Below are 24,987 nucleotides of genomic sequence, written 5' to 3' on the forward strand. Positions count from 1 at the left end.
TGGCGAGAACAGTACTTGTCCACCCACCTTCTGTAAAGTACTTGGGGATATACCAGTGAAAAATGCTATACAATAGCTTATTATTTGTTAGTTAATGATGATCTGGTCTGGCAGGAGCTGGGATATCAGCCTGCATGGAATAGCAAATCCTACTTTTCCAACCTAAGCCACATTTATTTCTGGCTCCATTTTTGCAATTCAGCTTTTCTGAGGTGCAGAATTTACAGTGCCACAAAGAGATAACAGCAGATTCATGGGGGAGTAAAGGTAAATTTAGAATTGCAGGGCGGGAGGAGCTCTCAAGCCAGGGCAGACAGATTTCCAGATGGACTTTAATTATTTGGCACTAGCAAACAAAATGAGATTGCCTAATTAGCTGTACATGGCCTTTCACTAGCCTTGAGGAGTTAATGTTTAAAAGGAGTTTTTGTTTTTGACTAAGACATGATTCTGAGAGTTTATGCTTGTTAGCTTATGATCTCCACAGAAGTCACATTGATGGACTTTGATTAGTGGATACGTAGCTTTTCGGATTGCATTGGTCAGGCCTGATTGTCACACTTACTGTAAATAGGGAGCTTGGCGTGGATCCAGTGTACTGTAACACACATGCTCTGGGCCTTTGACCTGCTCTGTGACCCTTATTCATATCGAGCAGGGCCTTGCTCATATGAGAAATCCTGTGGTCTTACATAGGACTACTCCTGCGTGCAAGGTACTACTTGTAAATAAGGGTGGCAGAGACATTTATCAGACAGTGTGGTGAATTTAATATCTCTTGTATGTTTCAAGCAGCCTGTCCCTTTAAGTAGAGCAGCAATTTAAAAAACAACAACATACTTCTGTCCAAAAATGTATTTACCAATTACTGTTACAAGTAAGTCCTAACCTTTCTGGAACTAAGAGTTGGGAGGAAAAACAATGCTTTTCTCTCTTCAGTGTGATTTTGACCACACCAAGTGCTGGCAAATGCCCAGTTTCGCTATTTCCTGTGTAGAGTCAGGTCAACAGTTTTCCCCGGTTGTATGTGTGGATCTCTGACCCAGCAACAAACAAAAGAAAAACAGCTAAAATAACCAAGTGATTGTAGAACCACAACAACTGGCAGGGGTAGGGATAGCCCTCAAATGACCATTTTTAAAAAAATGGACTAGATTTTAAATGGATGGGGTCTCTAAGAACTGTAGAGTTTTCATTATCAGCTTGGTCCCAACCCCACAGTTCTTTCCATGGATTTGGATCAGGCCCTGTATTCATAGATTCATTGGGGTTTATAATTTATAACTCTGCACTTAATTCACTGCAGGCTGCAAACTGGAAAGTCAGGTCACAGCCTGGGAAGGAATCTATTTAAAAACAAGACAGGAGTGCTACAGGGAGAGTTCACCTCCAGTGGGTGGCTGTTTTTAACAGTGCTCTACAATCTGTCCCACTCTGTTTGTTTTCAGACCACGTTATATCAAGCAAACAACTGCCCCCAGCATGGCTCACTTAACCAATGTCAATGGAGAGCTCCCCAGCGCTGAACTCTGGGTGTCCCATAACAAGATGGTCATGGAGCCGCTTGATACCAGTGACCCGGAGGTGAGAAGGCTTTTTTCCAGTGTTTGTGGTGGGGAAAGGGTTGCGTGCGTTTGGCAGAGGGGAAACCCAAGCACTCACGGCACGAGATCTTGATTCATCCTCCCAGCTCCGGGACCCATGCAACCAAAGGGATGTTGATCTTCCTGAGGCAATGACTCGGGCTGGTGGGTCAGTCCAAGTTTGGTCATCCAGTCCTGGGTTGTCACTTGCCTCCACTCACCTCATTTCCCATTCCCCCTGCCACATGCGGCAGCCCCAAGGGGGTGGCAAAGGAGACGGCTTGGTAGCTCTCCTCACCAGTGACTGGGAGCATCACCTCCATGGCGTTCCCAGTCCCTGCTGCCATGAGTGTGAAGGTCGCTCCAAACCCAACGCTCCCATGTGGTGGCCTATAGCTGTGCTACATAATAGGTCTATTCATTGTCTCATCCCAGATTTCTCAAACCAAGGGTCTCTTTCCTGTGTGGGATCGGATATTATTTATATGGAAATGAGCACAGCTGTGGCCCTTGCAGCTAGCAGCTTGTTCCATGACAATGGAGCAAACGAGAAGGGGAGATCTATAGACATTAGAAAGTCGTCTTTTTTCTTCATGCCAATTTTCACTTCCATAGTGCCTTGCTCCGTTCAATGTCCATGTTCCTCCAAGTGCTCACTTTTGGGAAACGTCTTCTAACATGCAGGCTAATGTGTGCTTAATTTCATCGTGTTAGGCCTAGGTTATTCCCCCTGGCACCGCTCTAAATAACTTCTCCCTGTCCTGCGTATTCACATCATCTTTCCAATCTTTGTGGATTTGTGTCTCCCCCGTCTACATTCCCTTAGCCAAGCTCTATTTTTAACTGCAGTGAGTCAGCCTCCCTCCCCGGGTCTCTTCTTGCTCTTCTCTGCACGCGCTCCAGTCTGTCAGTATCTTTCTGGTAGAACGACGCCCAGTGTTCCAGGTTCACAGGCACAAGAGAGAGGATTCTTGCCTCCCTTGTCCATGGCAGGATGCCTCTGTATCTTTCCATTCTCCCGTCTGTCGCTCTTTTGCCCCAGAGAGCGCACCTCCCAGCGTCCGATGCTCTGTACAGGACTGATAAGGAGGGGGCTTCTTCTCTCTTAAAGGTGTACGACCTCATCAAGAAAGAGAAGCGGCGCCAGAGGCTTGGGTTGGAGCTGATTGCGTCCGAGAACTTTGCAAGCCGAGCGGTTCTGGAGGCCCTGGGCTCCTGCATGAACAATAAATACTCGGAGGGGTACCCGGGACAGAGGTGTGGAATGTGGGGGGATTCACGTCCAAAGGGTGTTCTCTGGGGGTGGGAGAGAGTCCAACCCTCCCTGGCTTGGCTCACTGTCCTTGAGGAAGCGATCGCTGCTCCATGACGGGCCCAAGCAGCCACCAGCTGTAAATTGTTCCTTGCCCAAGGCAGTAACAGACCCGGCTGCACTTCGCTCCTCGCAGAATGAGGCCAACGTGGGCCGTCGCCCTGCAGCTTCCCTGCTAGGACTGTCACTGCTGAGCCTGTGGAGCATCAGGCCGGCTCCTGCCCAGACCCCCGGGGGAAGGAAGAGGGGTCTGGTTAGCTCTTACTCTGCCACTGGCATCGGGGATGGAAACACGAGGCGTCGCTGATGCTGAGACACTCCTGCTCTTCTCGTCTGTGTTGCAGGTACTATGGCGGGACGGAGTTTGTGGATGAGCTGGAGATCCTCTGCCAGAAGAGAGCTCTGGAGGCTTATGGGCTGGACCCACAGAAATGGGGGGTCAATGTCCAGCCATACTCAGGTAACAAAGCCCAGATCCTCCCTGGGAGTAGGGGAAAGGGGATGGCCTTGCCAATTGCCGAGCCATTGGGACCCCTGCATTCCATAACCCAGTCACCTCTTCCTGGGCTGGGTACAAGTGGGGAAGTGGGGGTGCTCAGAGGAGACTGCTTTAAAAACCCCTTCCCAAGGTCACAGCCTGGATCTCGCCCCCCCTCCGAGAGCAGCGGTACCAAAGGCTCGGTGTGTTCAGGGGCTGCCTTTCGTTGTAGGCTCCCCCGCTAACTTTGCGGTATACACGGCCCTGGTGGAGCCCCATGGCAGGATCATGGGTCTGGACTTGCCTGACGGGGGGCACCTGACACACGGCTTCATGACGGACAAGAAGAAAATCTCAGCTACCTCAATCTTCTTTGAATCCATGCCCTACAAGGTAAGGGGACTCCACCCGGTTTCGGAAATCCCGGCTGATTGGGAGGAGATCAGTGGAGGCCAGCAATTGTCACTCCTCTTCCATGCAAGCTACTTACGCTGGCTTCATGCCCTGCCTTGGGAGCTGGGATTTCTTCGTGTGTCCCCTATTAGCAGAGAGGAGGGTGTGCTAAGATGGTGGATACCGAAGGGTTAAATAGTCTTCCTGAGGCAAATGGTGGTGCTGGAGGCTGATGGGCCCCAGCACAAACACTCAGGGCCTGATCCAAGACCCACTGAAGGCATGGGGGGGGGGGGGAGAGGGTTTCTTTCTATTGGCTGCAATAGACATTGGCTCAGGGCCTTAACCCTCCAGTTGTCTCTCCAGAGCCCTGATGGCCCACCCAGTGTGTGCTGGCTCTGCTGAGCCCTGAACGGGGCTCCGGGCTCAAGTGGGAGGCTTGCAGCCGTCCACCTCTGGTGCCATTGTCCCCAAGGGGGAATGGAACAAAAGCTGGGCCAGACTGATGGGTGGGTTAAGCCAGCGTTTGCACCGGGAACCCAGCTGGCATGGGTGAAAACTTCTGCTGCAGTTGCCCAAACTTCTACAAGTAGCTTCCTCGGTGAGTTGGAGCCGCACCAGTAACGACTGCAGGGTTATTTCAGCAGAGATGGAGCCCCCGATGAAACAGTGCTCACCTGGGTGGAAGTACGAGTTAGCCAGGATCGTGCTACGCTCACCTTTATATTCCAATCACAAGGGACGTGTGAGCTGAACATCCACCCGGGACTCAAGAGAGCTGCTTTCTGTTGCCAGCTCTACCAGTGATCCAAGTGGGTGACCCTGGGTTAGCCACTTCAGTGCCTCAGTTTCCCTATCTATCAAATGGGAACAGTGATATTTACATCTTTCACAGATTGGTTCCCAGACTGTGTTAACATCTTTGACCTGCTCTGTAAAGGCTCCATCTTATTAAACATGGCAAATTCTCTCGCTAGCGTGGTATTTGGGCTGCCATATTGAGCCTGAATGCCCGTTTGGTTACTGTTCAGTGTGAGCCTAGGCTATTAATGACTGACCTTGGGTTCTGGGCTCTCAGAGAACAGATGGGGGGGGGGCAGTTGCTCCCTGTCGCACTTGGTAACGACTTGCTGTGTGACATCACCAGCTGACTCGACCTGTGGCTCCTTAATGGAGGATGCCAGGGAGATCAGACATGGCTGTGCAGAAAGTTCTCTCTGACAACCCCAGGAGTAGAGAATAGCCACTGTCTGCTCTGCAGACCCATCACGGAGCTGCCGTCATTAACCCTTTAACTCTGCGAGGGCTTCATGGGACAGCTGGGGCGGGCAGCGCTGCTAGCTGATGAGCGCTGCCGCAGAGCGAGATGTAGCCGTCTCTCCTCTAAGGCTAGAGGTGCATGGTGCTTACCCTGCATGTCTCTTCTTGCTGCTCCCTTACCAGGTCAATCCCAACACTGGCTATATCGACTACGACCGGCTGGAGGAGAACGCCCGCTTATTCCACCCAAAGTTGATCATAGCAGGTAAGTGGCTGGGGAAGGAAAAGCAGCTGTCGGAGGCTCTGGGCAGCAGGTAGATTCTGTTCAAAATCCTTTCCGCTGGGCTATTGAAAGATCCCAGCCACACGGCTTAGTCGCTGGCTAGACACTTGGGAGCAGCGTGGCGAATTTCAGCAAGCATGTTCTGAGCCGCCTCTGTGCTGACACTGCGGCGACTTGGGGAGGGGGACTAGGAGTCAGGATTCTGGTGTTCTGCCACCACCTGCATTGCATGGCCAGCAGCAAGTCACTCCCCCCTCTTCAGGCTCCTCAGGGATGCACTGGTTTGGATCTGAGCCCAAGCACCCTGGGGGGCAGTTTAGCAGCTGCTATTTCGGTGGCCTGGACCAGGTGTCTGCCTCTCCCTGCTGGACAGTGGGACTTTTCCTGCCACTTGTCTCACCCTGGCCTCTTAAGGCCAAATCCTGGGCTCCTCCCATGGTCTGGCTCCTGGACTTCGAAATATTTCCTCCATGTGGTCTTGTGCTGGGAGAGCTGCCTGACTAATTACCCAGGGTTTGGGCGGGTCGTACAGCCCATACTGCCGCGGCTACACCACTAACTCACTCCAGGGTGTCAATCACACAGCATAGACACGCCCTGAGGCTGGTGTTTTCTCCTGGCCCAGGCGTCAGCTGTTACTCGCGTAACCTGGACTACGCCCGCATGCGGAAGATCGCGGACGAGAACGGGGCTTACCTCCTGGCCGACATGGCCCACATCAGCGGCTTGGTGGCAGCCGGCGTGGTGCCGTCGCCGTTTGAACACTGTGACGTTGTGTCGACCACGACGCACAAGACGCTGAGAGGCTGCCGGGCCGGCATGATCTTCTATCGGAAAGGTTTGGGCCACGGAGCGAGCAGAGGATGAAAGGCCCCGGGCAGGCCATTGGGGACCTTAGAGCTAGTGCGGAATAGGAGCCAAGGCTGGTCCCTTCTCCCTCTGGCTGGCGGGAGCCATGGAAGCCAAGATTGCAGCTTTCAGAGAAGGGGAGAAAGGGCTTGTCCTTCCCATGGCAGTATTAGATCCCCAAATGAATGGGACAACCTGGGTGAGCAGCTTGGTTGGCAATGCCCAAGGATGAACTAGGAGTTCCAGGGAGTGGTGTGGGCGATTCAGTAGGGGACAACGCTTCCCATGAAGCCTGCCTGGAACCAATTCCTCAGCGTGAGCGGCCCTCGTGTTCGATAAGATTTAACTAAGTCCCAGGCTGCATGTGGTCAGTGACGCTCCCAGGGTGGAGCTGGACAGGTTTATCATGACCCTCTTGCAAAGCTTCTCAGTCTGGCTTCCTCGGCTCTGCCCAGCCGGGCTTCCCTCTCTGCTCTCTCTTCCCTCCACCCTGAGCCAGGCTTTGCCCATGAACCCGGTTTGCCATTCCCTTGTGAGCTCCTCCATGCTGCCCCCTGCCCGGCCCAGCTCAATTCCCTGTACAGGCCTGGATCGGGGCAGCAGGGATTGAACCGGGGGCTGTGCATTTTAAGGCCTGAGCCTCTACTGCCGGAGTTAAAAGATCTATCTTCATCTGGCAGGGCTGTCGCAGGTTCATCAGCCTCAGGCTGTGGCCCCGTCACCCCTTACAGGGGACAGAGCACCACAGAGCGGGTTACACATTCACCCTTTCCTCATTCAAATCCCTCCGCAGCTCTCTCCTGCCAAGCCCGCCACCCTCCTCTCCCCTCCTGCCTAGCACCCAGCTGGTGCCCGCGTGTTCTTTGAGTTTGCAAGTTCCACAGGCCGTAGTGGGCTCTGCACAGCTCCAAGCACACGGCTGGGGCTCAGCGTTGTGACGTCCTGACTCCAGCCCCCCCGGGGTTAAAACGAGACTGATCTAAACCCACCCGGGTATAGAACACGGGAGAAGTCGCATGAAGAATGAGTGAGCTGTGCCCCTTAGACAGTGACCATCCCCCTTCCCTCCTAGGAGCTCGCAGCATGGATCCCAAGACTGGCAAGGAAATTCCATACAACCTGGAAAGCCTCATCAACCAGGCTGTCTTCCCAGGGCTTCAGGGAGGGCCTCACAACCATGCCATTGCCGGTAAGGGGCCCTGTAGGGCTGCTCAGGGGCTGAACTTTAGCGCTGGGCCGGGGGGTGTCTAGTTCCAGCCAAAGTTGCAGGGCTTGAAGCAGGAGAAAATGCGCTTGTTGCTTAACGGTGCCCGCTGCAGCTGACGGCCAAAGGGATATTTGGCTCCACGCAGGAGTCCCTGCCAGGCCACATAAGCTGGGGAGGCAGGGCCCAGTGCAGGGTCCCACAGATGAGTGGGAGGGATGAGTTTGCACCTCTTCTCCCCCCCCCCCCCCCCCCCCCCAGGACCAGCACCCAGATGAGTTTGCAGCCCCCCCGCTGCCCAATATTCTGCTGGTCTCTAGTACTTCCTCTTACCTTGTACCATATGGGAGCTAAAACTCCAGTACTGAAGGTGACCAAGGTTGTGCATGGGGATGTGAAGGTCAAGGGCTAGTGACCCAGGGCTGACCGTACCTCCACAGGCAGGCCCCAGCATGAGAGTGGGGAGCCCTGGCATTCTGGGTCAGATTCCTCTCTGCCTCTTTCCCCAGATGTACAATGGCCCTATAGCTCAGAGGGCGGGAGGGTTAGTCAGTTTGCAGCGAGCTTTGAGATCCTCTGATAGCCGGCACTGAAGAACAGCAGAGCATCATCCTCTGGCTGGAACCCTTCTCCCCTGGCCGAGCCCTTCCTGTCGATCAGCAAGAAGAGCCTTTTTTCTGTGGATTCCCACATTCCTCTCCCTATTGATAGAAATAGGCAGCAGGTGATTTTCCGCCAATTGGGAGAGTCCAGATCTACGTCTTGGTATTCAGTGCTGAGGTGGGGGAAAGATACCACGCAAAAGACACAGTTGCACTCTACCCATCTGGCCACTGCGCTGGAGAAATCTGGAATCCCGCTGGAGAAATCTCCCCCTGCAGTGGGCCCGTGACGCTGACCCATCAGACCATTGGGCATTAGCTAGTGACATTTTGGCAGCTGTATAAATGGAATTAAATTCCGCCGTGGGGTTCACAAGCCCCTTGTGCCTCTCACTAGAGCCGGTCACTAGAATGCGTAAGCCACAGCTAGTGTAGACGTGGACCCGGCAGCACTGACGGCCAATAGGTGCTTCGTGTAGCAAAGATCTGAAGCCGTGATTCTAGTTCCTCAGCTTTCCAGGCCAGGGTTTCGTTGTCACTGCTCCAGGTCACTGCTGACACAGGCACGGAGCAGCCTGGCGTCCCGCTGCCAGCATGGAGACGCAACGCTTTTCCTTTCTGCCCAGGAATCGCTGTCACTTTGAAGCAAGCCATGACCCCGGAATTCAAGGCCTATCAATGGCAGGTTGTCGCAAACTGCAAGGCACTGTCTGCAACTATGATCACACTGGGCTACCATGTCGTCACTGGTAAGGACAACTACTAGGTAGCCACTGCATTTCTTGCTGAAAATGAGGCCGTTTCTATTGCCTAGGGTCTGATCCCAACCCTAGTGAAGGCCACAGACTCAGGCTGGGTTGCGACGGTTATAGAAAGTGCCGGAGCTCTGCTATAACACAGCCTTTTAGGATACACGTGCAGGGAGATCTTCCTCCAGCCACCCGTCCGGGGAGAGTTTGAGCGCAGAGCTTGGCGCACAGAAATGATACAGACGTCTAATACGTTGTTGTGGCCCGAGCCATAGACACAGCAGCGAACCTCAAGCCAATAAGAGGGACACGTTAGCTAGTAGGCCTGGTTCCTTTGGACGTCGGATAGTTCCTGTTCTCCCAGCCCTGCCTTTGCCGGAGCACTTCCCTGCCCCATGGCAGGCTGCTCCACCACCCTGTGGCCCGACTTTTGCTCCCCACAGCATTGTGATTATAACTACAATGGTCAGTGGGAGTACGACTGAGCCCAAGTGCTTAACTTCCAATATCCCAGCCTCAGTGACTTCAAACACACTAGAGTTCATGTCCTTGTATTCGTCTCCCAGGGGGCTCGGACAACCACTTGATCCTCGTGGACCTGCGCAACAGAGGGACGGATGGCGGGAGAGCCGAGCGGGTGCTGGAAGTCTGTTCCATTGCCTGTAACAAGAACACCTGTCCTGGTGAGGGGCTCCTCTCTCAACTGACTATTCAGCGGAGTTTGCAGTTTCACACAGGTTGCAGCCTGATACAGGGCAGCACCTGGAGAGCTGGGGTTGCTCAGGATCCTTGGGGAAACGGGGCCACTTTGCTAGGTGCCAAAATATGGATTTAGGAGCCTTATCTTTAGGGCTGCAGATCTGAGGTCTTGGCTGACAATTGGGTGTTGCAGGCTTGGCAAGCTGTGCTAGGCCCCCTAGTGGCCACACTTAGAACTGTTTCAATCAGTGGGGGAAGAGACTTCATTGAAGTAAGGTCAAGCCAGACAAACCTGCTCTCACTTGAGAAACCTTCCCTTGGGGGCAGGGACAGATCTCTGCTCCGGGGTAAGAGGAGGAAGGTCTGAGGCAGGCCAGGAGGTTTCCTACAGCGTAAGGATTGAACGGGGGCAGGTGGCTCTGTACTCGGTGTGTTCTGCCGGACGCTGGAGAGCCACCAAGGACAGCACCTGGGAATGTTCCTTCAGCATGAATAGGTCTTTCTTTCCCAGTGTTAACCCTTCACCTCCCTGTGCCCTGGGGGTTCTCACTTGTGAGCTTGTTCTCTGGTAAGCACGTCAGGTAGATTTACTCTGAAGTGTTGTTGGTGAGGCTAAGATTTAGTCAGGGGTATTTTTAGTAAAAGTCATGGACAGGTCACCGGCAATAAACAAAAATTCACAGCCAGTGACTTTTACTATAAATACCCATGGTGACTAAACCTCTGCTCCTGGGGCCCCCCTGCTATTCTGGGGCCCCCCTGCTCTAGCGGTGGGGGCTGACTGCCCCTGGTGGTCTATTGCTCCAAGGCCCCCGGGGAACTGCTCTCCCTACAGCCCTCGGGACATGCTCGGGCCTTCCCCGCGGCCAGCCGCACCAGCAATGGCTGGCCACAGGACATCCAAGCGGCTAGCCCCAGGGTGGGTCCTGGGGTCAGCTGCACCGGCCGCTGCGGAGGTCGTGGAATCCACAACTTCCGCAACCTCCGTGACAGAATCGCAGCCTTAATTTCTGGAGGAGCCAGCTTCATGCTGATGCGTTTGGTCTGTGACCCAAGCAGCCCCCGTGCCACAGTTCCAAGCCCAGGGCCAGGTCAGGGAGCTGAATTCAACTCCTCTTCTCTGCCTCATGAGCTTGGAAACACCCGCCTCCCCCAAGCTTCACACCTAGCAGGGATAATTCAGGCTTCACTCTAAGTTCTCTGGTGCATGTGCCTTGGGGAGGAAGCCGTTAAAGCAGCACATGCCTAGCTCCTCTGCAGACACTCCCACGTTAGAGTACTTGTTTGCCTACTGCCCTCACCCCCCAATTACCCCTCTGCCCTCCACTGCATTGCGCTGCACTCCACCCCAGAAGTTGCTGCATTTCCATGCTGGAGCTGCCTGTATAAAAGGGACTACATAACCACGTAGCATTTAAATAGGTGCTCCTGCTCTCTCCACGTCTGATCAGTGCATCAAACCAGTGGGCTTGGGGGAAGCCTATCGATACAGGAGCCTTGCAGGCTGGAAGCAGAGGCAGGATTCTCTCTCCCATGCCGACAGCGAATCCTAGAATGCGAATGTCCTAGAAGGAGACTCACCTCATGGCCTTGCTGGCTGGAGACGTTTCCTGTGGGGAGCATGGGGGGCAATGACAGGATGGAGCATGGCGGCTGCTCTTTCTTTCCTTCTAAGCTCTGGTTCATGGTGGGGCTGAAAGGGAATTGGCACGGGCTGATCAGGACCTGGCTTGCTGTTCCCACCAGCCCAATGACAGTTAAATGTACCTCTTCACCGTCGCTTCCAGGCGAGCGGAGGGGTCACGGCCAAGTCTTGGGGCTGTAAACCTAGAGGCCAGTGGCTTTCCTGTTTCGCCATGCAGCCTCCTTATGAGAGCTGGGCAGAGAGGGGCATGTGGACAACCCCAAACCAAGCTAGAGAGAGCTCTAAGATGAAGGATCCCACCCTCCTGCCGCTCCCCCCGAAATAACTCCAGCCAAGACCACTGGTCACGGGACTACGCTTGCTCCTTCCAGTGGCGCTTGTGGGAGCGTGGTTCTCCTGACAGTTCTTTTGACACAGGTGACAAGAGTGCCTTGCGCCCAAGCGGCCTGAGGCTTGGGACACCAGCTTTGACCTCCAGGGGATTCCGGGAAGAGGACTTCCAAAAAGTAGCTCATTTTATCCACAAAGGTAAGGCTGAGGCAGCCATGGTTGGCTGAGAAAGGGGGAGCTGTGGCTCCAGCAGGTTACAGAGACCTAAGCCAGCTCCTCTTGTGACTCTGCTGACTACACTGGGAGTTGGACCACGGCCTGGGTGAATACTAGATTTCAGTATGGCTCTGCTGTACCAAAGGATCCTGGCCGGTCCCGGTGCTGTGTCCACTCCTGATCTAACTTGCCCCTTTTCCAACTCGAAGGCGCTTTCCGAATGGTTGGTGCCAGAGACTCCCCTTCGGGCCTGTAGTAACCTGGCATGAACGGTGGCTGCTGTGACGCACTCAGGCCTGCTCTCTTTGTGTCGCCCCGTGGTGGAAACAACCACACTTCCGCTGAGAGCAGCAGATCCCCTGCAGACTAGGCCCAGTGTCCTCCTGACTACTGCTTTATGGGAGCAGGATACAGCCTGCACCATGCATTCAGACCCAATCTCCCCTCCAGTGGCGGGGGCTGGAGAGCTAACGGGTTTGCGTTACATGGGCTATGGGGAGGGAACGTTTGTCAGTCTGAGCCACCCTCTGGCAGCATTAACCGATCGCCCACACAGGGATAGAGCTGACGCTGAGGATTCAGAACGACATGAGCCCCAAAGCGACGCTGAAGGAATTCAAGGAGAGGCTGGTGAGCGATGAGAAGTACCAGGCGGCTCTCAAGTCTCTCAAAGAGGAGGTGGAGACCTTTGCTGTTGCCTTCCCGCTCCCTGGCCTGCCTGTCCTTTAAAACAAGGCAGCAGCTGCACCCAATCCAGAGCTACCAGAGAGCTCTGGGGAAGCAAACAGGGATTGCGGTACATCCACTAGGAAAGCCTCTGTTGCCATCTGACGAGCAAAGAGAACTGAGAGAAACGTGTCTCTTCCCCCCCACCACCACCACACACACACACACTTCTGTTAACCTCCTCTCTTCTCCTATTCGTGATTTGTTCCCACAAGGCAGATGGCTTTTTAAAAGTTAATTTTTTTTACCTGTCTCTCCCCCTAGGCTACCCCTGTAGGGCGCTGCCCCAGGCTTGTGGGCACGACCAAGGGGCTGGTAAGCCTCCGTTTAGGAAACGGTTCCTTTTCTAGTAACTGTGAACGGTGCAGCACTTAATTCTTTTTAAAGGATTGAAATTTGGCACCTGATTTTTAATACATCAACTGCACTTTTAATGAGGACAAACAGGGTAGCTCTAAAGTCCAATTACTGACAGATCTGCAAAGATGCTGATGCGCCTCCCACACACACTGGAGTTAAGGGGGGCTGCAGATGCTCAACTTATAGCGAGCATATTTCCAAACTACTGATTAATGGAATGCATGAACAGGCTTTGCTCTGAGCCAGGGATCTATGCCATATTTTAAAGAGATTCTCAGCAACATAAGCTGTTCTATTCAGATTTCCCATGGGAGCCACTTAACATACAGTCACATTTTGTATTTAAAGATTGCAGTAGGAAAGCATCAGACTTTACTACCTTCAAACATGTCTTGCTAGTTTCAGAATAGCTAATTCACTATCCCACTCTCCATGGGAGAGTAACTCTGACAACCAGGTTTCCATTGTAATCGTGATTGGCAAACATACTAGTCCAGATGCAATTTTGCAAGACTGAGCTACTGAAAGAAACAAATTTCTGGTGCTTTTCTAACTCCAAAGCACACACCACGGACTTCCCCTCTTAATCCATGTTCCGAATGACGTCAGTATTTCAAGCCAACACGTCCAGACAGTTTTTCAGACATCTGAACCCAAAGCTTAGTTAGGACCATTTTTTAATAAGCACAGTCAAATTAGAATTTAACCACAAGGTATGACAAGAATAAGCTTTAAAAAATACAACCAACTTTTTTTGTATTTCAAAAATATCTGAACCCAAATAAATAATTCTTTTAAAAGTACATTTCTCCTACGATTCATTTGGTGTTAACACCTGTTAAGCTCTTGTGCAGCAACACCTACATCACTACACGTTACAACATGCGGCTTGGATTTCTTCCAGGTGACACTCGGTCTAACTACTGATGCAGGTGCTCTGTACCCAGGTACGGACAAGGAACTCGACATGCAGTAATAAGATATGGTGCTTTAAAATAAGACGAGAATTCATCACAGCCTACTCATGGCCCTCAAAGGCAGTTCTTAGCTCAGCCCCATTCATCTCCTGACCTACCCTGTCCTGAGTAGTTGGGTGAGGCCAGATATCCTGTGCTTCTGTCTTCCAGTTAAAATGCATCTCTCAGCAACCAGCATGTAGTAGGTTTATGATTTCTCAAGCTATGGTAGCAGGTTCTAGGCTCTCACTTTAAAATGTATTGGTGGTCCAGTCTCTCGTCTGTCACTGGCTGGCTAAGGCTACGTCTACACTTAAAACACTACAGTGCCAAAGCTGTAGTGCTTCAGTGTGGACACTACTCCAATGGGAGGGGTTCTCCCATTGCTGTAGCTAATCTACCTCCCTGAGAGGCAGTAGCTAGGTCGATGGAAGAATTCTTCCATCGACCAAGTAATTTTTCACACCCCTGAGACGAAGCTATGCGGACGCAAGCCCTTACGTAGCACTATTCACTTGGGGTCCAGTGGACAACAGGAGCTCTGTATTTCAGGACCAGCCTCCTTTGCAGCTCACTGAATTTCCAGTTGTAACGCTTGTTCTAGCTTTTCACTGGGACGGTTGGCTTTTGTAACTGCTGTAACCTAACAGCAGCCCCATGTGTGTAGCAGCTCCCTCCCATCCATTGGAGGCCCAAACCTCCCCGGCACTGAGTCTGAACGGGAGTTGGGCACTCACTATCTTGCACCATCAGGCTTTCTGACCGCACGGATTCTGCTGCTTAATGAAAACCGAGAAGGGCATGCGATGCAGAGCCCTCAGTCAGTCCTACAGGCTTTCAAACCCCAGCCACATATCCAACCCCTTAAAAAGTGATCTATTTCTATTGCTAGAGCACAGGCAGTACTTCCCTATTAGAGTTTAAAGGCGAAACAGCTTTTGAGCTGCTTAGAAATGATCACTACTGGCTTAAGGTAAATCTGAGCACTGTTCTGTGAGAAACAGCTGGTAGAGGATTAACATCACCTCCCTCCGTATGGCTGACCATCCTAATTGTTGTATCTGAAAGCATGAGGCTAGGTTAATTAAGAGTGCAAGCCAACAATACATCTTCAAACACAGGAAGCTAGAGGACAGTAATTGCAACCTGCTGTCCTGGCTAGTCAGCAGAAGGCCACGGGAGACCTTTGCTCTGATGAATTCTCATGTGGGGCTTACAAACCATGTCTCCCTGACACAGACAACACAAAAATAGGAAGTGGGAACCACAGCCAGCCATGCAACGTGTCGTGCGGTGCATGCTGGTGGCATTTACAGAAGCACAATATGACTGTGGGTCTGCAGGCTTTCAGGGGGAGGGACTTCATTTAGTAATGTACAGCAGCAACTACTAGCCCAGCAGGGTCTGGTACCACTTCTGGTATAAAAGGTGTGGCTGAATCGCAACATGCACTGGTGTTTTACCTTGGCCTTTGCAGTGACAATTCCAGTATAAACCAGTTATTGATGTGCATGTCAGTATCAGCAGTGGGGACCATTAGTATTAAGTTCCTAATTAATGAATGGTTCCTGATAGCTGAAGGTATTGAGGCAACATGGTTAAGGACCAGGTAAAGTCTTAAAGTGCCTAAGCATGGACTCTTACAATACAGTAAGTCCATAGACTCTAAAAGCTTTCAATCAAGAGAAGCAACTTGTAAGAGTTGCATCAACTTTCCAACCACTGTCAGCCAGTTCAGGTTTCCGTAGGTTTTCCCCCCTCACTGGATGAAAGGAAAAGGGAATCACAAGCAACAAGCATCTACCAGTTCAGGTTTAAGACCCACTCCCGCTGTGCCTAGCTACTTTCAGTGGAACAGTCTCTATGCTACAAGGTTAGCTAAGCCTCTGTTTCCTGAAGCAGGTTTACCTGCACTGCTCGCTCAACATTAAAGCAAATAAAAGTTGCATGTAGCATAGAGGTCCCTCTTAATCAGGAGCAAAAGGGGCAGGTCAAATGGTCCAGGATCACCCCCAAAGGGGGGGGGGGGGAGAGAAGAGAGATTCTGAAATTAAGAAGATGCATTGTGGGAGGTAGCTCAGGGGACTGAGACTGGTGGAAGCCCAACTGCTGCTAACCCCACCTTACAGAACAGTAGACACCATTGCAGTTTTGCACATAGAGAAAAATGAGAATCTTCATTTACCACCTTAGGAGTCTGATTACACAAAGTACAGATAAAGGCTGCTGTAACTAGAAAGTCCCGTAATATTGTATCCTGCAACCATCACCAGCCTGTCAGCTAGGGAGAGACAAAAGTCTCCACGGACTTCAATACGTCTTACCCTCCTCACTCCCAATTAGCGTCAGGTTATTTTTCAGTACAAAGGTGAGGTCTTGAGACGAATATATTTCCACTCCGTCAATTAATAGGCAGAGAGGTTATGACTGAATCGTATTACCTGTATTATTCACTTATGATCCCAGCTGTTCTTTTTCTACTTGGAATCTTGTCTAGGCTTAAGGTTATTAAGACAAACCCTTGATTTAACAAGCAGTGGCTTCAGTCACCTAGTACATTACAGTGTTTTTATATAAGTATAAAAATAGCTTTCACTTAGCAGACCCAGTTCACATGCAATAGCTGCATACAGGCGGTCACATTTAGAATCTGAGAAAGAAAAGTTCTTTAAACATGCTCTTTAAATGTGAAAACAATTCTGCAGCATGGTGCGCAGACACATGTAAAGCTGACGGGACACATGCACACACTGCTCAGCCCTTCAGCAAAAAGCTACTTTACGCTGGCTCCCGACTGCATGCTAAAAATCACAAGCAACCTCCGACTTTAGTGAGCTTGCAGTAACTCACTATTTCCTGCTTCACCTGGTCTCACTATAGTAGTGATACTAACACTTAAGATGGTCTTCCCTCCCCATTGCTTCCCCCAGGTCTGCTTCAGTTCTGTCTCAAAGACGTTTCTCGGTGTGAGGAGTCAGTATTGCAGCACTATGGATGCTAGGAACAATATGGCTCTAAGGAGCCTCTTTTTGTTTGGGATGCACGTTACATAAGAGCGCAGCTATCGCATCAACGGAATCTAAAACACACTAACAAACCCAACACTCTGCATTGCAGCTTCCTCTGGTACATTAGAAATTTACATTCAATTTCAGCACTGTCTCACATAATCACATTAGACAGAGGTTTAAAAATATATATATATATATATACACACACAGTTCAGCTACTCTAGTAAAACCCATGTTCCCCCCGAATCAGACAAGAACAGTGCTAAAACGAAATAAAACCAAGGTGAGCTTTTCCACCAAGACTTTTCTCTCACGTAAAAGAACTTTGGGGGCTGGCATTGGATGTACTGCAGTAATCTCTAGCCAAGGGGTGGCAATGGATGAGATGTAACCTCCTCGGAGATTCTCCTGGAAGGAAGAGATGCATGACAAAAGCAAAGCATGAATCCTTCGGCACTCACCATAAAGGCAATATGAAGGTTCTGGCACAGTTTGCAATGTGGGAGGAGCTTTGAAAGTCCTCAATATCCAACGAATAGGCTCAGTGAAACGCAGTACTGCACGCAGCATCCAGAACTACCCAAGGGATGCTATGGGAGAGGTAGTAGAGAAGTTGCAAAGGCATGGCATTAAAACTAACTAACTAACTTGGAGTGGTGAGCCAGAGCCAGAAGCAGCACTCGCTGCCGCCGAGCCTACGCTCATTTTCCTATCCAATGCAAATCTAGCCCCCGACACAAAACTACAAAGGATAAAACATTTACTCCAAGTACATTCATTCCAGATCCCTCCTGAGCACCTGCCCTAAGAGGCTCCTTGTTCCCATCCCCCCCTCTGCGTGCAGCTTCAGCCGAGTTACACTATTCGTTCTCTAAACTCAGAGAGAGCAACCAACAGGGGCCCTTTTTGCTATTCAACTAGCATATTTCCTTCAAGGTGACACCACAGCAGTGCTGCAAAGTCCTAGCAAGCTTTAAAGACTTGTAGGTCTCCTTCCCCATCCCCAGGTCATCAAGAAAAGAGAATGCTGCAAATTAACAAGGCACAGTGCTCTACATTCACACTGAAGGGGGGGGCCTCCGTGCAGTCTAAGATACAGAAGGACTCCTTACACCTTTTCATCTTCCAGCAAAGCTGAGAAGTCAACAGAAGAATACACGCTTTGATCTCTAGCTCATAGGCTCAGCAACAATCAATTCCATGAACCATTAACCAGCACAGACAATGCAAAGGGACACTGTGAACTATTTAATGTGGGCAGGTAATTTTTAGCCTCCATCATGGTTGGAAGCTTTAATATATATATCTCAGTATCACCCCTACACTTGGGCAAATGTATTTTGCTGTATATATAAAATAGTCAAAATCCACAGGGGTCATACTTCACTCCTGTCTATGCACTAGCAACGCTGATGTCGCCAGGAAAATGCAAAGTTTTAACTTGAATATACAAGTTACCATGCACTGAGGGGACTGGACGCTACTCGTCAGATGTCACCCCATAAGGATAGCCGACTTCTCCCACCCTCCCTGCGCCATGAACATGAAAGGAATGGTGTTCTTAGTAAGGTTTTTAAAAGTTGACAGTGTCCCTTTAACATTTAAAGATGGAGTGGCCAATATTTTTAGATCTCGTTTCTTTGCTGGGGTACAACACATCCAGTTCTCAGCTGCTGGGAGTCGCACAGAAATCAGGTTCCTTCAGACACTGTTTTCTACACAGCAGACTCTTGCTTGCAAATATGTTGACTGCTTTGCATTCTTCCCGATATAGCAGATATTTGTAAATAGCCAAGTCAAGCACAGATGATCTTCATCAAAATCAGAGTCCACAGAAGGGCAGCCCAGGTGATACTAAATTTTGTACAAAAAACTGGGAACGTAGTCAAATCTGAGCATAGGGTTAATACCACTGACAGGTTCCTGAATGTACTGCAATTTCAATAGCTCTGCTAGGTACTGTACCACTTTGACATCTTCATTCACAAGTCCCAGATGAAGTTTCAGAAAGTTCATCCTGCGAGACACAATGGATTCCTCTGTTTCGGTTTCGTTGATGGGAAGGTGCAAGTGATGGCAGAAGGCGTACAGGAAGGCCTTAGAACACAGCTGAGTTAGAATATTTTGGACATGCATATAGTAGGTGCTTCCTCGTTTGATCTGAGTGCGGTGATCAGCAAGCCTGGGCACCAGGGTTCCTTTATAAAGGGGGCAGCGTAGAGTCTTACTGTCTGCATCCAGAATGCTGATGTACCGGCTGTATCGACCCAAGGAGTGCAGCATATTAACACCAGCAGGGGAAACCACTCTGCGAAAGAGAAGAGAGATACAGCATGCTAAGGAACACAAGGGAAGCTGTGAAACACTGACAGATGATACAAAGACACGACGTTTGTAGAAACTAGATTGAAAGGTTTCATAAACTACAGTGTGATCATCTTTAAGAGGAAACTTGTCACTCGGATTTGGTAGCAGAGATCGAATGTAGAGGAGCCTATAAAGGTGTCCACAGTGAACCTCGGCTTACACTGAAATACTCCTGAGGGAATTCTGTGCCAAAAAATTAAAAATATGTACAATATTTTAAAATTCTGCACGTTATTTGTCAATAAATAAATGTGATTCCAGCATGGCATGGGGAGCAGAGGCCACTGGCTGCACTGAGGTGGGAGATCACCCTGAAGCCCCCCCTCTCCTAGTACAGGGGCTCGGCAGTGAGCCTGCACCTGACCCTGACACAGTGCAGGGGCTGGGCCTACCCCAGAAACATCTCGGGGCCCTGCCCTCTGTGCCAGGCACACCTGTTGTGGGTGGGCAGGCTCAGCCCAGCAGGATCCAAGTGTGGAGGGGCTTAGTGTGGGGGATCCTGGTGTGGGGTGAGAGGTTTCTGTGTGGGGCAGTGTGGATGCGGGCAGCTCAGTGGGAGATCTGGATGCACAGGGGCTCATTGGGGGGTTCCAGGTGCAGGGGCAATGGGACTCTGCAGCGGATCCAGGTGAAGGTGGTTGGGGCTTGGCGGAGGGCGGTCTGGGTGTGGGGAGATGGGGCTTGGTGAGGGTGTCTGTGTGGGGGGTCCGGGTGCTGGGAGGGGGCTCATTGGAGGGGTCCAGATGTAGGGTGGTAGGGCTTGTCAGGGTGAGGGTTCGATGGACCTGCTTAACGGGAGAGCCGAGGTGATACCTCTTCCCACCCACGATTCCTCTATTCCCTTTTCTTCTCCATTCCCCTCCCTCCCACATTCCTCGGCCCCGTCCTATTCCACCCCCCCTTCCCCCACTGCCTCTTTCCCCCACCCCCTCAACTCCCCCACCTTGGGCACTCACTGCTGCACAAAAAACAGGAAGGCTCCCAGCACAGAAAAGGGTAGCAAAATTAGCACTAGGAGCCAGGAAGCGGCATTCAGCTACAGAGTCACAGAGCAGAGATTCAGCCTCCTTCCTTCAGCTGGGTTGCTTTGCACTTGCAGAAGTGAGGGGGGAGGCACTGGCATATAACCCTGTGTGCCCCCCCATGCCTTGCCTCTGTTTGGGGGGGGGCAACCCCCCCCCAAAAAAACCTGCACCTGTGGTCCTCCCCCCGCCCCGGGCGGCTTCCCTTCAGTTTTTGGCAGGGAAACACAGGAATTCTGCAGGGGTGGGAGGTGTTCTCCGGGCACGCTGTCCCGCAGAATCCCCCCAGGAGTAACTTAAGCGAAACGCCTCAACTGCTTCAATGGACTGTCAGTTCTCAGCAAAGCACCAGTTCAACTACAGTGGTGAGCCAGTGTGCTAACTGCACAATCACCACCTGGAAGTTAAATACTATACCCGTAGGGAATTACTGCTTCCTGCTGAGTGGGGGAGGTGGGGGATAAGAAGTCAAGTCACTACTATCCTGGGGCATGCAAGAACTAAGAAGCAATCGCTGGTGAATAGATGCAAATATTGCTACTGTTCTCTACTGGAAGTGAAGGAACAGCCTTTAGGGGGTCCCCTTTCCAACAGCTGACCATGTCCCCCAGAATTATTTTTGCTAGATAGTTGCTTTGATGTTGGTGAAACTCTACTTGTAGAGAAACTTTTTGTAAATAATCCTTAGACAAGAGAGTTCCACTACAGAGTCTGGGCATTTCTCGCTGAGATGCGAAGTCAAAGGACATTCACAACATGCAGTCACCTAACAAGTGTGTGTGATTTAACCGAGATAATCATAACCTTAAGACAACTTAGTGCTCCCAATTCTGCGTGGTTATGGTCGCCTTGTCAGGAGAGGCGCACCCCACCCTCAAACCAGAGAGAAGAGTTGCTGATCTGTAACGGGGGTACTAGCCATCCCTACAAACTCTACTCTCCACCCAGACACCAAAGCCAGAGCACAGTAGTAACTGGTAGCACAGTTAAAGAACTGTTATTTTGACTTACATGGATGTTTGAATAAATGTACCATTCCAGAACACAGCTTAATTCTATAAAGGTAGGAAATGCAACATGCAAAGGCACTGTTTTTATATAGAGGCAAACAAAGTAATAGCGTACGTTTTAAGAACTGAATAATTCGATTTTAGAAATATCGTACAGCCCCAGGGAAACCCTCTTCCAGTGCTGCTTTCCCACCGAATATCTTCACCTAAAGCACAAGTTTCCCCATAAGCCAAACTGAAGTTTGACCCTTGCAGCACATGGAGCAATCTGGGCCTTTCGTGCCATTTTACAGTGCGCTTTCACTCTAAACGCGTTCCACTGTATTTAGACACATCACCGCAGGGCTCAGAACAGGACTTTTGTTTCTCTCCCCATCACCTGACTGGCGGGGTTGCTAATACACGGATACAAGCAGGCCACTTTCCCTCTAACTCAAACAACTGCTGTTGGTCAGATGTTCTAGACTTTCACTTAATCAAAAGCACATTTCTTAATAAAAACCTAATGGAAAACTAAAGGCCCATGTGACAAGGAGGACGGTTTAAAACAAACTTCAGCTAGAAGAAAAGCAGACTTCTACCCAAGAGGTTCCGACCCCTCTGGTGGGAGCACAAAAAGGAATTCAAAGAGACACCTTAAAGTATTATGGCCATGCTCCAGCAAAGCACTGGACCAATACACTTGCTTGAGTGCTTTGCTGGATGGGGCTCTTTGGTATTTTAGCTGTATGATTTCCCATTGACTTTAACAGGAATCTGATGGCTAACACCCAACAGAATGCATTGGAAGTTTAACACTTAAAAGGATTTCTGGGAAGGAAAGTACTGGAGGAAATACCACCCTTTACACCAGTGGTCCCCAAACTGCGGAGCACACCACCGTAGGGGGGCACAGAGGAACATTCTGGGGGGTGCGGCAGGTTCAGGCCAGCTCCTGCAGGGGGCGGGGAGGTAGCGCCAACCAGCTCCACCCCCAGCTTCAGCTCTTGGCCCCCAACCGCAGCACTGCTCCCGGCCCCTGGGTGGGGTGTGACATAAAAAGTTTGGGGACCACTGTCTTATACAGACACACATGTACACCTAACAAGCAGAAATGTGTAGCAACAAGCCCCACCCAATGAAAGTGACTGGGGGGGGGGGTGCTTCCAGTTTCAATAGTATCAATTCCCCTTCAATACTTCCTTTTTTAACGTAAGAAGTCTCAAAAAAGGAACTATTCGCTTGGACCTCTTAACATTAATAAGCCCATGAATCTACTATTTGAAGGAGATCTCTGTTAGTTTACCTCTGCAGTCCAATCAGCTTCCACTTCTGAAAATCCATGATATTCAAAGGGGAAGTGACCCAGTGTTTCACAGGCTTGGCATACACCCCACAATTAGGAACAAAGATGGAGAGAGCAGTCACAAGTTTCTTTACCATTGCTTCATCTTCCCCCAGCACTATTAGCGTCCTTCCACTGAGCAGAGAATATATTGCAGGATGAGCAAAGGGATATTGCCTAATGAACTTCAAGGCATTCTGGCCAGCCTTTTTTTTGTGCCTTTCATTAAAGTGACTGAGAGGATGAGCCGGAGAAGGAGTCTCAGAACATGTGGATGCTGCACTGCTCACATAGCTTGTGGAGTCTGAGTATTCATCCAGACTAATTCTACTGGCCTCTCTACTGCTTAAGTAATGCGGATCAAGTTCATATGAAAGCAGTCCTCCTGAGACATCATCATGTGAAGAACAGTCTGTGAAGTTCACATGAAATCCCTGATCCACCCGTCTATATGGCTGTGGTGGAATACTGACCACACCATCATCATCACAATGTTTGTGTGTTAGGTCAGGTAAAGGCTCTAAAAAGTTTGGAGACTCTTTCCCAATACAACAGGCAGAATCAACTGGCAATAATTTCTCCTGTTCAGAATTGCCTTCCATCTCTTCAACGTTAGATGGATTTAAACGCGGGCTGACGTGAATACCTCGACCTTCATCATCTGCATAAGATTCTTCATTAATGGCACTTGGGTAGCTTGCTTTAAAATCTTCAGGGATCAAAGATTCTGAAGGACACAAGCTGAGGACTTCAATGCTGTCCTCACTGATGGTCCTTCTGCTAACTGCCTTGCTCCTGACCACCTGTGGACTTGGGTGGATAGGCAAACTTGCCTGGCTCTCAGATTTTGTCAGAACAGCAGTAGACTTTTCTGTTCCCAAAACCTCAATGCTTTCACCGCTACTAATACTCCCTTTAATGTCTGCATCAAGGTATTCCAAATTCTCCCGGTCAAAAGCAATAGGTTCAGTCACTTCTGGTTCTTGGGAATCTTCAATCTCCTGCTCCATCTTGATAGGTACAGACTCCACACTAGATTTGTAAGATTCCAAGCTGATTAACACTTTAGGAATTGGAGATTCTTCCAAACACTTGGTGTTGACAGTGTCTTGATTAGATCCCTGACAACCACTGTACTGTTTTTCAGCTGGTTTTTCATCTAAAACAGACTTCTCTTCAAAAAGGAAGTTAGTTATACTTTGCTGCTTTAAAAGTGCTTTACAGATCTGATTGGTCAAAAGGTAGCACACATCGCCTCTAAATGTTTTCTCTATTTGATTTAACTGATCAAGAGTTTGGGTGAAAAAATAAACATCACAGAGTTCCTCCAAGGTTTTCAGCTTCTTGTCAAAACATTTGGCAGATTTTGCTTTGATGAGTTTAGGGGTGTAAGATGGCATCCGTGCATAAAGATGCGTTTCACTGGGCTCATCAGGGTTAGAGGTAGTAGAATCTTGATCAAAGCTTGGGTTAGCTTGATCCAGTGCACACTCTGGCTCATATGGATGGAAATCAGAATCCTTCAGTTTTCTATAAGGATATGACCTGATTTGCTTTAACAGGTCTTGATGCTCAATAATGGACTTTTCAACACTAGCCAGTTCATTAGCTTTCTCAATGGCCTGGGTTGTGTAAAATCCTTTGTCATTTGCTTTCTTCTGTATCTCTGTTTCATTGTGCAGCACTGTCCTGGTGTAATCAAGGTCTTTCAGTTTCTTTTCAAGTTCATTGGCAAAAGCTTTCCTGTTACCAGTCTTTAAGCACTCTGATGCTTTGGAGAACTCTGTAGAGAGCTCCTGAAACTGTTGCATGATTTTGTGCTCGTCAGTGGAAATGTACGCCATGCAGAAAGGCCTCACAAAGCCTCTAGCTTCAAGGTCATAAAGAGTTAGATGGTGCACATAAGCAAAAGCTCCTTCCTTGGAATCTCCCAACACCACTTTGGAATCCTCCACAAAGTTTAGCTTTGGGTAGGAGCATCCAGGAGGGTGCCCCACAAAGGAGGCTTGATAATCCACAGACATGATCCGGAGGGAAAAATAGTTCAGATCAAAAGTGCCAGAGACTTTGGCATCATCCGGGATGGTCAACAAAGGCTGTGGGCCCACTTGCTCTGAGAACTCGGAGATGAGAATGAAGTCCTTGGTGAACTTGGAGCCTGAAAACTTGGACCAGGGGTTGGCACCGTGGTTAGCAAAGGGGAACAGTGGCACAGAGTACTCCTCGGGCAGGGATGGTTCATTGTATGCCTCCTCTTCAAACTCTTCCTCTTTGGTAAAAGCCACCACATCAGGGGCGCTGATCATATTTATAGGTGGAGTGAAAGGACATGGAAAAGGGAACCCTTCCCCCAACCCCAAAACTGAAAAGATCAACCAGAACCCATCAGGGGAAGAAACGCTTCTCACACTAAAGGAACTGCCTCCTTTCCCAACCCCTGTCCAGGGCTAAGGTCCTCCCACCTCAGGGTCTCTGGGGGGTGGAAGGGAGTCAGCCCTCCTCATCCAAGGTGCCTGGCAAGTTAATTCCCCATATTCCTAAATTCTCAGTCGCCGGGATCAGCTGTCTCAGCCCCAGCCACGCACTCAGCACCCCTAGAGATCAGCTT

General features: G+C 50.2%; 2 protein-coding genes across 2 annotated transcripts; one reads left to right on the top strand and one right to left on the bottom strand.

Moving 5' to 3' along the window:
* Positions 1 to 1,482: 1,482 nt before the first annotated feature.
* SHMT1 (serine hydroxymethyltransferase 1) lies at positions 1,483 to 12,332 on the top strand. Its single transcript, XM_065412049.1, has 11 exons — positions 1,483 to 1,584; positions 2,695 to 2,840; positions 3,240 to 3,355; positions 3,606 to 3,766; positions 5,210 to 5,291; positions 5,935 to 6,147; positions 7,231 to 7,347; positions 8,591 to 8,713; positions 9,280 to 9,396; positions 11,475 to 11,585; positions 12,160 to 12,332. Exons 1-11 carry the CDS (start codon positions 1,483 to 1,485, stop codon positions 12,330 to 12,332), a joined length of 1,461 nt encoding a protein of 486 aa, XP_065268121.1.
* A 6,178-nt stretch (positions 12,333 to 18,510) lies between these two features.
* On the bottom strand, positions 18,511 to 24,685 carry SMCR8 (SMCR8-C9orf72 complex subunit). The gene is made up of 2 exons (XM_065412755.1): positions 22,341 to 24,685; positions 18,511 to 18,964 (listed from the first exon to the last, which is right to left on the bottom strand). Exons 1-2 carry the CDS (start codon positions 24,683 to 24,685, stop codon positions 18,511 to 18,513), a joined length of 2,799 nt encoding a protein of 932 aa, XP_065268827.1.
* Positions 24,686 to 24,987: the final 302 nt, after the last annotated feature.

Source organism: Emys orbicularis, chromosome 10 (genome assembly GCF_028017835.1).
Source record: "Emys orbicularis isolate rEmyOrb1 chromosome 10, rEmyOrb1.hap1, whole genome shotgun sequence".
Taxonomy (NCBI): Eukaryota; Metazoa; Chordata; order Testudines; family Emydidae; genus Emys; species Emys orbicularis.

Excerpts from the sequence above, each read along its gene's own strand:
- SHMT1 (XM_065412049.1), top strand. The coding sequence starts at position 1,483 with ATGGCTCACTTAACCAATGTCAATGGAGAGCTCCCCAGCGCTGAACTC. Across the intron at positions 3,767-5,209 it reads TTGAATCCATGCCCTACAAG|GTCAATCCCAACACTGGCTA; the intron begins GTAAGGGGACTC and ends CTCCCTTACCAG. Across the intron at positions 7,348-8,590 it reads TCACAACCATGCCATTGCCG|GAATCGCTGTCACTTTGAAG; the intron begins GTAAGGGGCCCT and ends CTTTCTGCCCAG.
- SMCR8 (XM_065412755.1), bottom strand. The coding sequence starts at position 24,685 with ATGATCAGCGCCCCTGATGTGGTGGCTTTTACCAAAGAGGAAGAGTTT. Across the intron at positions 18,965-22,340 it reads AAGCTGATTGGACTGCAGAG|AGTGGTTTCCCCTGCTGGTG; the intron begins GTAAACTAACAG and ends TCTCTTTCGCAG.